The sequence below is a fragment of the Lissotriton helveticus genome, chromosome 8 (genome assembly GCF_964261635.1).
Source record: "Lissotriton helveticus chromosome 8, aLisHel1.1, whole genome shotgun sequence".
Classification (NCBI taxonomy): domain Eukaryota; kingdom Metazoa; phylum Chordata; class Amphibia; order Caudata; family Salamandridae; genus Lissotriton; species Lissotriton helveticus.
In genome coordinates, this window is record NC_136069.1 from 723612474 (window position 1) to 723626197 (window position 13724).

Genomic DNA, 13724 nt, shown 5'->3' on the forward strand with positions numbered 1-13724 from the left:
GACGTGTTTATTTTAAATGAGTAAGTATCCCATTACTGGCAGGGTAAACCAACGGTCAGGTGTAGGCCCATTTGCAATAAACAGTTTTTAGACTTGTATTTTAAGTCTGTTAGATCAGTGCTGCTGAAAAAGCGTTTATATAACATTTTACTTATTCAGCACTCTAACTTTTATAAGATGCTTTACCATGGGGGGCGCCTACTGTGAGAACTATGAACACTGATGAATCAGAAATGATACTCAATGTTACAGCTCATCAAAGAACATGGGCCTTATTTACAATTTGACAGACAGGGTACTTTATGGCAAAGGGAAAGGAGCGCCCTGCCCACCTAACCCTGGGCACGCCTTCCTCATTTATAGATGGGAGAACCATAAAGCTTCCTTCAAAGGCTCAGTAGGGGGCATTACACATCTGTCCTATTTAGAGTGAATGAAACAATGTCTTTTTTCATCTATCCCTCACCATCAAAACGTGGCGGTGAGGGACAGAAAAAAAGAATCACCTCGACACCCTGGGAGAAAACTCCGAGGGTGTGGGGACCATTAGTTTTTTTGGTTTTAATAAACAAACTCCAACTTAGGGAGTTTGTTTTTGAAATATCAACATGATGAAAGTTTGGAGAATGGCCGTTAAAACCTCATTCATTTTATTGCAAAAAGAATACACTAGAGTTCTATACTACCACGAAAAAGTGTGCCAATTTTAGAAATAGTGAGGAAAGTTGCTAAAACCTTTTTCACGGGATTCAGCTGTGAATCGGTTATTACCATATGGCAATGAACATTCAGTTTCACTAGGGACCCACTAATATTTGCCCACATTCAAAGATTGGTTGAAGCTACAGATCTGGTTAATCAAGATGTCCGAGCTCATCCAATGGTAACCTAATTTAAAAACTGGCTTACTGATCGAAAAACTTTCAAGCTATGGCTATTAAAAATAGTTTTTTGCAGCTCATTCAGCTCAGATTGTGGAGCTCTTGTTTATTCTTGGATTACCATTTACAATTAACCTGATGTTAATCGCAGCATGAGGTAGACCTGCAAGTCGCCTACGAGCAGGAAGGACAAACACATTATCGGTGTAGACCGCATTAGCATACAAGACTGGAACACCCACGGCGTGAGATCACGAAAACACCATGGCCCACACCGGCAGCATTCACCTCCAGCAACACCTGCATCATAGAGGTATAAGCACCAAACAACATACCTTAGCCATTTCCGATGGATAGCCATCCAGGCTGGACGAGGAGTTGTCCAATTTGCTCTGTTCATCGTCTGCAAATTAAAAACATGTTTTTTTGTTAGAAAACAATATTATGGGTGCTGTCCAAAAGAACTCATGTATTTAGAAGAGTAGTTAATCCCTTACCGTCAGAAAGACTAAGTCCAAAGTGTTTTGTACATGAAATCAGTGAATCCAATTTCCATTCAACCTTTTAAGCTTTTTTATTTGCTTTTAATCTCACTTTTTACCTCAAATAGTCTTTAGTTACAGCTTCCATCTTGCAGCTCTGTGGTCGCTCTCTCTCAACACATCCATACACAATGAGTGGTGAAGCAAACACATTGAACTGTTAACGAAAAACCGCACATATACTGATACACACAAACACGCACACAATCAAGATGCCTAAACTGAATTTAAGTGCTCTGTATATATATTTAAATGTAACGTTTGAAAATCAGTCCTTAGCCCTCACTACAAACATCCAATCTTACTATATAATTGTATCAAGGCATCTATAAGCTAAACATAAAAATGAAAAGAAAACACATTGGTTCACCAAACTTCCAGTGCAGTTTGAACCGTTTGTTGTACTCTCAGGAGGAAATGCTGTTATAAATGGCACCCTACATCAAAGCAGGAGCGAACTTGTCCAAGATGTGAGATGGCCTGCATACAAGGAAGATGGTCTTATGCTCACTGAGCTATGGAACATTTTAGAATGATTGTGGACTACAGAAACTCACTTCAGGGAGAAACCATGAGGAAGGGTGAGAGGTGCTGTTGCTGGACGACTTCATTCTCTAGCTATTGTCCATTAGATGACCTTAATACACTCAACAAATCTCTCTTAATGAACCGGTTCAGCATCCGTCCTTTGGCCCCATGACTAGGTCTATAACCAACACTTGTCTTGGCTCAGACTGTATCAAGGCTAGTTTTGATTCAACCTCACGCCTCTTTCTACCACCCACCTACACTTTATGTCTCTATCATGGAGGTTCTTTTTCATCCTTTTCTCCCTTTGTTGCTGATTTTGCAATGCTTCACTTTCTCCTCATGTCTCCTTTTTCTTCTTTTGGCTCTCTTGCTGCTGCTTAAAGTTTTGACGATAAAAAATTAATCTTGGACCCATAAAAGAGTGACTGTTCCATCCACATGCAACCACCAGAACAGATTAGGCACTGAGGTTGAGTTACAGGACAGTAGTTTATACCACGATGCATGAAACAGATAGGACGGCCTGGACATTATGCAATAAACTGCTATTCTGACATACCAACCAAAATAGGTCGAATATATCCAGGGTATCAACCTAAATCTGTAAGTATGTATGGCACTTGAACGCAACAATGCTTCTATATGAATCAGAAATTGGGAGGCAGGTGGGGTCGGCAGATTATGAGGCGAGATCTACTTTTTGGACATCAATGCACACGAAAAGAATTAATAACAATACTTGACTAACAAGATCTGCATACATAAGGACCCCCCCCATTTTTCCCCCTCCCCACTCCCCCGTATGTGGAAATTATAAAGTGTCATCCTTCTCTGAGCTCATCATTTGCATTGAATTTCTTAGAATTGTTTCCTCCATAGAGTTATTCCAAAATAAGTTTGAACACATTCTTACAGCTGAAATTCCATAAGTAATCTATAAATGTTTGCTAATGGAAGGCTCAATGCATAGGGGGCTCCCATGCTTTCCTTCAGTAGGGATCATTTGCCTTATACGTCCCACCAACTCTGTCTTGTATAATTATGGTGGTGATCTTAAAACAATGACATGGAAGTATCTTGAAACAGCATACATGCAATGAAATGGTTTAAACCATTTCTACAGTATAATACTAAACCGTCAAATAGGAGATTACCAAGATAGTTCATGAAAAGCATAGTTGGGATATTGCCTCAACAAAATACAAAGGTGATCGCTATAACTAAAGAGAGCCTCTACTAGTGGAAGATCATTACCTGCAAAGCCTTCTTCAAGAAATAGAGCGGGTCTTGTCCTGCGTGTTCTGTTCCACAATGAAACGCTGTGGTACTAGAGATCCACATGCAGACATAGTCCTAGTTTTATGTTCACGTTGTAGTACAGGAGGTGTCTTGGACGTCACGTTATTGGTTCTTTACCTTGCTGAGGGTTGTTTTAGTTCCTTTACTACTCTGAAGTCAGAGCATAGCCATCAATGTTTAATAGTATAGGATGTAGTTCTCTCTGGGAATTATCAGAGTGTTTCAAAAGATTAGAGGTGACAGAGCCAATTGTGAGTTCAGAGGTCAAGTATTCTCCTGTGAAAGTTTTCTGAAAGGCTTTGAGTATAAGGCTAAATAACTTGCATAAATGATGGCTGTTCACCCAACAATTTTGAATAGGGTGGTATTGCTAAAGACAGACTAATTCGGAGGTACTAGTACATAAAGGAGAAAATCAGCTGTCATGTAGCCAAGCTTCAGTAATATGAAATGTGTCTAGACGGCCAATTTTAACTCAATCAGCAACTTGCATCCGGTGTTTAATAGTCCAAGCTAGTGTTGCATAACAAGGCTTGGATATTGGTGCTACAGCTGTTATGTACCAGTGGTAAAGACCCAAAAGAGGTGATCTTGTAAAGTAGTACATAATAGTATAGATTATTTGCCTCGAGTCCTGTATTAGTGATGTTTGAGCCAAACTCTATCGAAAACAGGACATCTCCACCTGCCAATGAAGTCCTTTATAAACAAAGAGACCATTTTTAAATGTATGCTATCTCGCTTTGCAGTAAATATTTCTGTCACAATATGTTCTGAATTACTGATAAGATATGGTATCTCAGTTGATTAACATGCGTCTGGCTTCTTCCAAATGGAGACTACTTCGGACTCTGGATTTTCTTTTCTAGTGTTGCATTATTGTTTGTTATGCAGAGTTTTACTTTGCTCTCTGCTTTTCCTATGTGTACCATTCCGCATGGACTATTCAAACATTATACATAATTGCTGGTATTACAGGTTACTTGATGGAAAGGTTTGATCTCGTTTCCGGGGTAGGATGGGGTACATGTCACCAAGTATGCAGCATTGCAGTTAACACAAATACTATAGGGGAAAGTGCCACTTTTTTTGTTACTGCTCCTGCCTTCCAGTTCTAGAAACTTTGGAGACCCATTCCTTAAGGTTGGTACTACGCTGAATAGCACAAAATAGTTTTTTTTTATTGAAGATCCTGTTAAAACCTCAGCATGTTTGTAGAAATCACCAATGTTTGGAGGCAATATTTTTGATGCGATTGTTTTATGCAGAATATTTGAAAACAAATACAATTCTTTTCCCATTGCATGTTAGTTTCCTTTCCAATAGCTGGTTTCTAATAATAGATGCTATCTTCTGTTTGACAGAGTCCAAAACTCTCGGTGTATCCCTTGCTCTGGACCTGGAACATGTTTGTTCTTGTTTGAGATATTCTTGGGGGTTGGATATCACTCTTAACTCCTGTTAGTTGTGAGAAGAGAAGGTGCCCTTTGAAGCTTGGTTAATGAAAGTGGACATGTTAGTGGTTTGAGTTTAGTGTACAAACATGTGGAAAGCAGTTTGTTTTGTAGTTGCATCCTTCCATCAAGGGATGTGATGGCTGTGATAGATATTTCATCAATCTATGTGATCAAGTGGTTTTAATTGCAGATCTGTTTCCCCATCCCAATCACTTTAGATTTGGTTCCTTCTCCATTGAATAAAAATGGCATCAAAGTAATGATGCCAGATATGCCTACTGCTAGGGACTCTGTTTGCCGGTCAGTGCTGGGACGTTGTTCCACAGCACAAATTTTGTTCATCTGGGAGGAAGGGCTTGCTGCACGCCAGTGCTGCAAAAGCGTCTTCCAGATCCCGCAGCATGGGACATGCTCGGGTGCGTACCCGGGTGAAGACCAGACCGTCTGCGCCCGTCGGAGTTCAGAGGAGGCTTGAGGTTGGGCCGACCCCCCCCCACACACACATTTTTTCACCCATCCACAGGTACTGTGTTTAAAAATAATATTCATCCTTCATTTTCCTGGTGAATATACTGTGATGGGAAAGCGCAAGACCCTGATGGTTCCCTCTGGGGCGACGGGCACTACTTTGAATGGGTATCTAAAACATCGGCTGGAGTCATCTCGAAAGAGATCAAGCAAGCAGAGGGAGCGCCGTTTGTCGCTCTCCTCACCCCCCAGTGTCCTTCCAAGTCCTGTACTGCCCTTGATGGATGCCTAAAGCTGCAGTATCAGCAATGAAACAGAACAAAGCCCTGAGGTGACAGTGTCTGTAATAGCATGGGCCTCTTCATCAGGGCTGGCTACGGAGGAGGCACCCAGATTTCAATCAAATGGTACCACAACCAGGGGCAGGCAGGAAAAGGGGAAGAGAGCTGTAGTAAGCTCCAAGTCAAAGAAGCCCTACATTGCAAATCTTGTACAAAAGCACAAGAGTTACACATCTGTAGAAGAGGACTCTTCTTGACAAAATTAACGCCCTCTGTAGTGACTGTTTGATCATTAACTTTAGATCACCAATGTCGGCTAAATCTATTCTAAATGTGTTTGGCAGCCAATATCAATTGATAGGATCTATACAAGTGTTACCTGTGGCATTGGCGGCTCCTCCACTAAGGTGGAAAAGTGTCACTGCACTGATTTTCTGAAGTGTAAGGAAAAATAAAAGGATAATAACTCAATGTAATTATCATTTTAGAGCGGATCTGCTCTGCTGACAGGGGAGGAGTGGTTTGCACTCACTATATGCGAATGAGGGCCAAACAGTCATGCACACTTCGCATGAGGTTGGAATCCAAGATGGCTCCCAGGAAGCGAGCCTTTCTGGACGGGAGCAGGGAAGACTTCTCGTTGTTCAGAGTAAGCCCCAGATTCCGAAACAAATTGGTACAAGCTTGAACAGCCGTCAGCGCTTCCTCCTTGGACGGAGCCTTCAGGAACCAGTCGTCCAGGTAGGGGAAGACCTGGAAATGGTTCCTCCGCAGGAAAGCTGCCACTGGCGCCAGCACCTTTATGAAAATTCTTGGGGCTGAACGGAGTCCAAAGGGTAAGACCCTGAACTGAAAATGGCTCTTGCCTACTGTGAATCGCAGAAACCTTCTGTGTGCTGGGTGAATCGGAACGTGGAAATACGCATCTTCGAGATCGAGCGTGGCCATGAAATCCCCCGGGTTGATGAGCTTCAGGATGTCCTGGAGAGAGACCATCCGGAAGGACAGGGAAATGAGATAGGTGTTTAGCTCCCTGAGGTCTAAAATGGGGCGCCACTTTTCTTGCGTCTTCCTTACCAGGAAGAACCTGGAATAAAATCCTTGTCCCCTTTGGTTTGCAGGGACCGGCTCTATCGCTCCCTTCCGGAGCATCTGTTGGACCGCGAGCCGCAGGAGACGCTGGTGTTGCGATGGAATGGCTGCCGGGGGCTTGGGTGGAGGGACTTGCGTGAATTCCAGGGTATGCCCTTTCCGAATGATGTTGAGCACCCAACGGTCCGATGTTATTCTGGACCAGTTGTGAAGGTATTTGATGACCCTGCCTCCAACTGATGATCTCTTGAAGGAGGGTCCAGTAGGAAGGGCCAGAAGGCCGCTATTGGCGTTTGGACGAATCTCGTCCTCGTCCAGCCTGTTTCCCCTTATTGTAAGGCCGGGAGTAGTTGGTAGACTGGCCTTGCCGCTGTTGATAAGGCTGACGGTATTGTTGGGAACCTGAGCCCGTGGTGGAATAGCGTTGCTGTTGGTGATAGGATCCTCTGTAGTTACCACCTTTACCTAGGGATCCTTTAAAAGGAGACTTTCTGTATTGAAGGGTCCCCAAGGACCTGGCAGTCTCTGTGTCCTTCTTTATGTCCTGAAGAGTGTCATCAACAAGCTTGCCAAATAATGCTTCCCCATCAAAGGGAAGATCCAGGACCTTGTTCTGAATTTCAGGCCTAAACCAAGTAGCTTTGAGCCACCCTTGGCGGCGAAGGACTGCCGCCCCAGCCAAAGAACAGAACGCCGTTGTCGCAATGTCCATCGCGCAGTCAATGATTTCCATCGACGTTGCTTCTCCCTCCTGTAAGATTTTCTTTGCCTCAGTCGTAGATTCCGGAGGCAGCTGGTCAAGGTATGGAGCTACATCGCACCAAAGCTGGCGGTCGTATCTTCCCATGATTGCTAGGGCATTTGCCGCTCGCACCAGCAAACTTGCCATTGATGAGAATCTCGTGCCCACATTATCCAACCTCCGCCCTTCCTTGTCCGGAGGAGTTGTTAATGGTGCAGAGGGGTTACGGGATTTCCTCTGCGCAGCTTGTGAGATCACAGAGTCTGGTCTGGGATGACCCGTTAAGGCTGCCGGGCCATCAACTGGAGCCTTGTATTTTTTCTCCAGACGCGGTAGCACCGGGACCACCGTCGCCGGGTTTTTCATGGCTTTCAGGCCCTCCTTCCACACATGATCCACAATAGGAACGGATCTAGCTGATCTCATAAAAGGCTCCTTGAAATCGTATAAAAAGCATTCCGTGGCAACTTTAGGCATGGCCAGTTTGAATCTCGCAGCAGCTCTCTCCATCAGCTGGTGGAAGCCCCCAATGTCTGCAGGAGGGGAATCCGCCGGCTCTGGGACTGGCAATGCTGGATCCGGAATGATATACTCATCGTACTCGGTATCTGGAATAGAGCCATGATCCGATTGCTGACCCTCATCCGAGGAATCATCATGGACGTCTAGTAACCCGGAGGACTCATGGTGGATGGACATTTGAGGCCGAGGGGAAACTGGAGCTGGCGTGGAAGGTACCACTAAGGAGGCTGACATCTCTGTAGGGGTTACTGGCGTGGACGGCACCGGCACAGGCCTAGACACCTTAGATTTATAGTCCTGCAGCATCTTGTGCAGATCCTGGAGAAAAGAAGATGGCACTGAAACCATTTCCTGCTCTGCATGATGCTGTGACTGGGCCGACTGATGATGGCCCACATCCTCACGTCCGTAGTCGCCCTCAGAGTCGGTGTCCTGGCATTTGACCAGAAGTTGGGAGGGACTATTAGCGTAGCTGTATGAGTCCTGGTCCTCCTCCTCAGAATCTCCCTCTTGCAGAAGCATGGTTGACAGTAGAGGAGACATAGCTTTCGGAGAAGTGACCTCCGGCGTGATCATCGTGACCCCGAAATGGTAATCCTCTTCTCAGAGGATAAGATCGTCGACGGTTCCGTCGTCGACGGGTGTATACGCGTCGACGAGATTGCGGTCGTCGCAGTCGTCGGCGAGGAAATGGTCGACACGCCAGCCGTTGTCGTTGTTAAAGTCGTCGTCGTCGATGCTCTCGTCAATGAGACTGTCATCGACACCATCGTCGACGTCGGCACCATAGTTGACGGTGAGATTGGAACCGCCGTCGTCGGCACCTTCGTCGTCGGCTCCTTCGTCGTCGATACCTTCGTCGACGGCTTCGTCGTCGGCACCTTCGTCGTCGGCACCTTCGTCGTCGGCACCTTCGTCGTCGGCACCGTCGACGGTGACGCTGTCGACGTAACCGTCGTTGACGAGTCCCCTGTCGACGGGAACGTCAATGACATCGATGCCGATTTTGATTTTTTTTCGTCGACGGAACTTCCGTCGTCGACGTCTTAGTCGTCGAGGACTTGGAATTCCTCTCAGAAGACTGGGATGAAGGTTTTTTGATGGCTGAAACAGTCTTCTCACCTTTAGAAGGTAAATCCGGTACTTCCCTCTCCTTTACACCTCGGTGAGGAGATTTGCTGGGACCTGGGCTCTCAGACTCACTGGGGGTCTTTTTTGAGGCCTTGGAAGATCTTTCCATAGAGGGTGAAGGGGAACCCCTACCCCTTTTCACTGACCTTCTTGAAGAAGACATCGATGCTGCATCCTCACTGTCACTGGATACAGTCTCCTTCCTGGTTTTCAGTTTATGGAGCCATGTCAAGAGTCTTCCCTCACGGTCCCGGAGGGTCTTGGCCGAAAAGGTGCGACAGATTTTACAGTCCGCAGCCTGGTGGTCAGGATAGAGGCAGTAGATGCAGTCCTTGTGCTTATCCTCCACAAAAAGCCTTTTCTTACCACAGGTGGAACAAGGCTTGAAAAGGGCTTTTTTCTTCTCCATTTCTGACATCCTGGAAGGCCACCAACAATCCTGAAGTGAAGGTGAAGATTTTGAAGTAGTAATCCTGAAGAAATCCTTTGTAAAAGTAGAATTTGAGCAGAGCTCAAAGGAGACTCCCGAAGCACAACGTGCGGTAGAAAATCTGAGGCTCTGAGGTTCCTTCAAGAAGGTTCTAAGGGGTGAGGCACTTCTGATTGGCTGAGGCCTAAGTTGGTCTCTTTTACACAAAGAGGGTGATATGCTACAAAAGGGGAATGAGGCCTAGGCCTTTTTCCAGGTCTTTTGTACCTACAGCTATGGTATTTTTGTTACCGAGACTCCCATTCCGACGACGGGGAATGATACAAAGCATGGGAATCTATGAAAGTTCCAATACTGGGGTAATTGCATTGATTGATTCAAATGCATTCCTTTTCCTATTCTTTATCACAACTGAAATCCTTTCAAACTTAGCAATGAAGATATTAGGATAGCTGGCAGCTTTGATGACCCCGTGAAGATTCCTTTACGTTGACAGTATTTGTTCTGCCAAGAGAAGTAGCAATTGTATTAAGTGTAAAATATCTCAGAGGGAAGTATATTTTACGCCAAAGGTTTGTATATGGTGTAGGGCCCATTCTACAGCTTGTAACCTTTCAAAGTGTGAAATGTATATGTATACAGTATTGACATCCAGAGTACAAAGGGTATCTGTGATTCAGTGGGCATATTAAGTCCTTGAATTTTCTACAGCAATGTAAATGTAAATGTAAATGTACAGGAATTTATATAGCGCAACTCACCGAGCGGTTTCTAAGCGCTTGCTTAGGGAACCCGTCCTGGTATTCCCCTGTGAGATAACCCCGGCAGGGTATCCGCAAGGTGAAAGCCAGGCATCCCGCCGCGAGGGGCCGTTGTGGAGATTAAGCAAGCTATTGCCCAGAGTCGCAGAGTGTGAACCCGTGAATCGAGTAGGCACCGGAGCGAGAATTGTCGAGTCCATGGACATTTTAGGACTCAAGACCCCGCTGAGCCGGGAATTGAACCCTGGTCCCGGGCTGACCTCTGCTTCCAGGTCTGCCTCCTCTAACCAGTGAGCCACACTTTTCCACATAGCAATAACAGATGTACGAGCTGTTTTTTTTTTTAACTGGTTCATGCAAATAGTGGTTAATGTAGTCCAGAAAAACTTTATGTATGAGATCCACAGATAAAACAATGGATCTGAACAGGCGACCCTGTAAATCATTAAGTATTTTTGAATCACATGAATGTTGGGTATCTTGGTATTCTGTGGTGATAGATATAGTTTTTTTTTTCCAGAATCCTTCAAATTTCTCCTGCCTTAGCCAATATGTCTGTGATCTAAATCTATTTTGTGGGATCTTGGGCTAGCAACTCCAAATCCATGATTAGTAGCACCACTTCTTTATCGGCTTAATCAAAATTATATTTGGATTATTAACTATTTTAATGAGGACTCCCCTTTCCTTGGCTATTGTGTGGTATTCCTTTATTTTTTTAGCTGTGGGTAAAAGTGATATCTATTCCACTTTTGAAACAGGACTAGAATATTGTGGCTAATGCAAAAAGAACAATTGATTGACAGAATGCAGAACAATGTCATACATTCACCCCAGTACAGGGATCAGGGCCTAAATCCATAGTTTTTTTGCTCACCATGCCATTCCAGTTTGGACCCAGCCATATGCAAATCCGTCTTGACCCTGCACCCAATGGGAATAGTCCAGCCTTACCTGCCAGGTCAGGTCCTCCCTGGACTGGAAACAAGCATCCTAGGACCGGTTTCAGGTTTTCAGTCCTCATCAGCCAGGATAGCTTGACTCCAGTGGCATGGAGAGCACGAGACCCACGTCTGGGCATACCCATCCCACTCGAGGTGAAAAATGCAAAAAGAACAATTGATGGACAGAATGCAGAACAATGTCATACATTTACCTCAGTACTGGGATCTGGGCCTAAATCCATAGTTTTTTTGCTCACCATACCATTCCAGTTTGGACCCAGCCATATGCAAATCAGTCTTGACCCTGCGCCCAATGGAAACAGTCCAGCTTAGGTCCTCCCTGGACTGGAAACAAGTATCCTAGGACCGGTTTCGGGCTTTCAGCCCTCATCAGCCAGGATAGCTTGACTCTAGTGGCATGGAGAGCACAGGACCCACATATGGGCATACCTGTCCCACTCTGGGTGACAAGTGCAAAAAGAACAATTGATGGACAGAATGCAGAACAATGTCATACATTTACCTCAGTACTGGGATCTGGGCCTAAATCCATAGTTTTTTTGCTCACCATACCATTCCAGTTTGGACCCAGCCATATGCAAATCAGCCTTGACCCTGAGCCCAATCGGAATAGTTCAGCCGAACTGCCAGGCCAGGTCCTCACTGGACTGGAAACAAGCATCCTAGGACCGGTTTTGGGATTTCAGCCCTCATCAGCCAGCATAGTGGACTCCAGAGGCATGGAGGTCCCTTGCTCACTTTGCCACTGGTAAACTTGTAAACTTGTAAACTTGTGAATTTATAAAGCGCGAAGTAGCAAGCTTGCCTGGCTGATGAAGGGTGTCACCCAGAAACCGGTCCCAGGATGCTTGTTTCCGGTTCAGGGACGACCTGGCTTGGCAGTTCGGGCTGGACTGTTCCCATGAGGCACATGGTCAAGACTGATTTGCATATAGCTGGGTCTGAACTGTGGTGGCAAAGCGAGCTAAAGAATGATGATGGATTCAACCCAGATCTGTGACTGGGGGTGGGTGACTGAAAAGTTTCAGCACTCCGTCCATAATCTCCTAGTGTTAGAATATTTTGGCTGACGTGTGTAGAAATCTGAAGATGGATTAAATTATTTGTAGACTGGCAAATTTTGGGAATTTCTATTGTCTTTCAAACTACACTCAAAAGATTGTCTCAACTGCAAGATGCAAATTAATTTGTATAGAGCACTCCCTCTTCGCAATGCATTAGTTTAATGAACTCGTACCAAGCCTGTTCCATTATGTAGAACCCTTTTCTCCAAGTTGGTAAGGTTTCTTTTGGAGATATTCACTATAAGATGGTCTTATGTTCATTTAGCATAGATGCAGAACTGCTATAGTAGTTTTGTGCGCATTTGAACTTGCTAAGTTGTTTGCACTTTGGTGTTCGATCTTTGGATATGTCCTTCTACTCCGCTTTTGATCTTAAGATCTTGCTACTCCATTTGCTTGCGTCACTGTTTCTTCTCACGTAGAGTTTAAGTAAAGTCAGAACTTTCTTGGATTTGTTGGCTCTTTTTTACAGTATAGTTTTCTTCCATTGTATAAACTCCTCCTAATTTCTAATCAATGGCATCTCTTTTAAATTTATAGATTTTTTGCTCATTGATTTCCTGCTTATATTTACCATGTTTTGGTGGTGTCTTCTACAATAATTTGCACTTCTGTTATGTTCATTTAATAATGTAGCTGAGACTTGATTGCCTCTATGTTGTGTTCAGCTTCTTTGATGGTATGTAATATTTCTTCCACTATCAAAAGAACTAGGTCTAGTTAATATTTAATAAGTATTGCTTTACATTTCTAAAGGAATTTGCTATTTTCTTGGGCACATTGTAATCTTTAGATCGATATTAAATGCCACTTATGTAGTGTTTATTCAACGCGTTTGTGCGGGATCGGACAATACATTTTAACACTCACAAAGATGAAAATGTGGCTCTATGGATATAAATGCCCCCTGATGAAGGACTAGGTCCGAAGAGCATTGGGGATGCGTAAACACCATGATGAATTCATCATTTTCAATGAACCACAATATTTATGGTGAAGAATAAAGCGTACATGTCATAAGAACAACATTTGGAGAATGACAGTTGTGTTTTTGGAAGGACACTTCCAACTAAAGTAATTGAGTGAATGTTTGAGCTTAATACTGTTTACTGTACTGAGCAATTCTTTGTTGTACAAAAGTAGTGCATCAAGGGACTCACCTACCTCAGACAGGCAGCATATTTGACTGCACACTCTGGGACAGACAGTGTACCTTAAGCGCACCCATAATTAAGTAAAACTAAAAATAGTGGTTTTGAAATCAAGAGTGCAATAGGAACAGGGCCGGGCTGAGAACCCAAACCGCCCTGGCAAAGTGCTTGGTCGGCCTCCCTGGGGGGTTGGGGTGCGGCCCAGCTCTTTGCCAGGGCTGGTTTCGGCTAATTTTGTTACAGGGGCATACGGCCCTTTAAAAAAACGGCCCCCTAGGGGCCCGAAACCGGCCTCCACCCTGGCGGCACACCGGGGGAATGCCCGGTTCCCGTTACGGCCAGTCCGGCCCTGAATAGGAAAACGTTTTGTATTTCTAGTCATATAGGACGAACACACACGTTCAGTT

General features: G+C 44.6%; 1 protein-coding gene across 9 annotated transcripts in view; it reads right to left on the minus strand.

Moving 5' to 3' along the window:
* Positions 1-13724, minus strand: part of DOCK9 (dedicator of cytokinesis 9) — a 1161971-nt gene that overhangs the window by 566887 nt on the left and 581360 nt on the right. For all 9 annotated transcript variants that reach the window (XM_078657525.1, XM_078657521.1, XM_078657523.1 and 6 more), the window contains exon 9: positions 1217-1284. In XM_078657525.1, coding sequence (XP_078513651.1) covers positions 1217-1284 — 68 coding nt within the window. The remainder of the gene's footprint in view (positions 1-1216; positions 1285-13724) is intronic.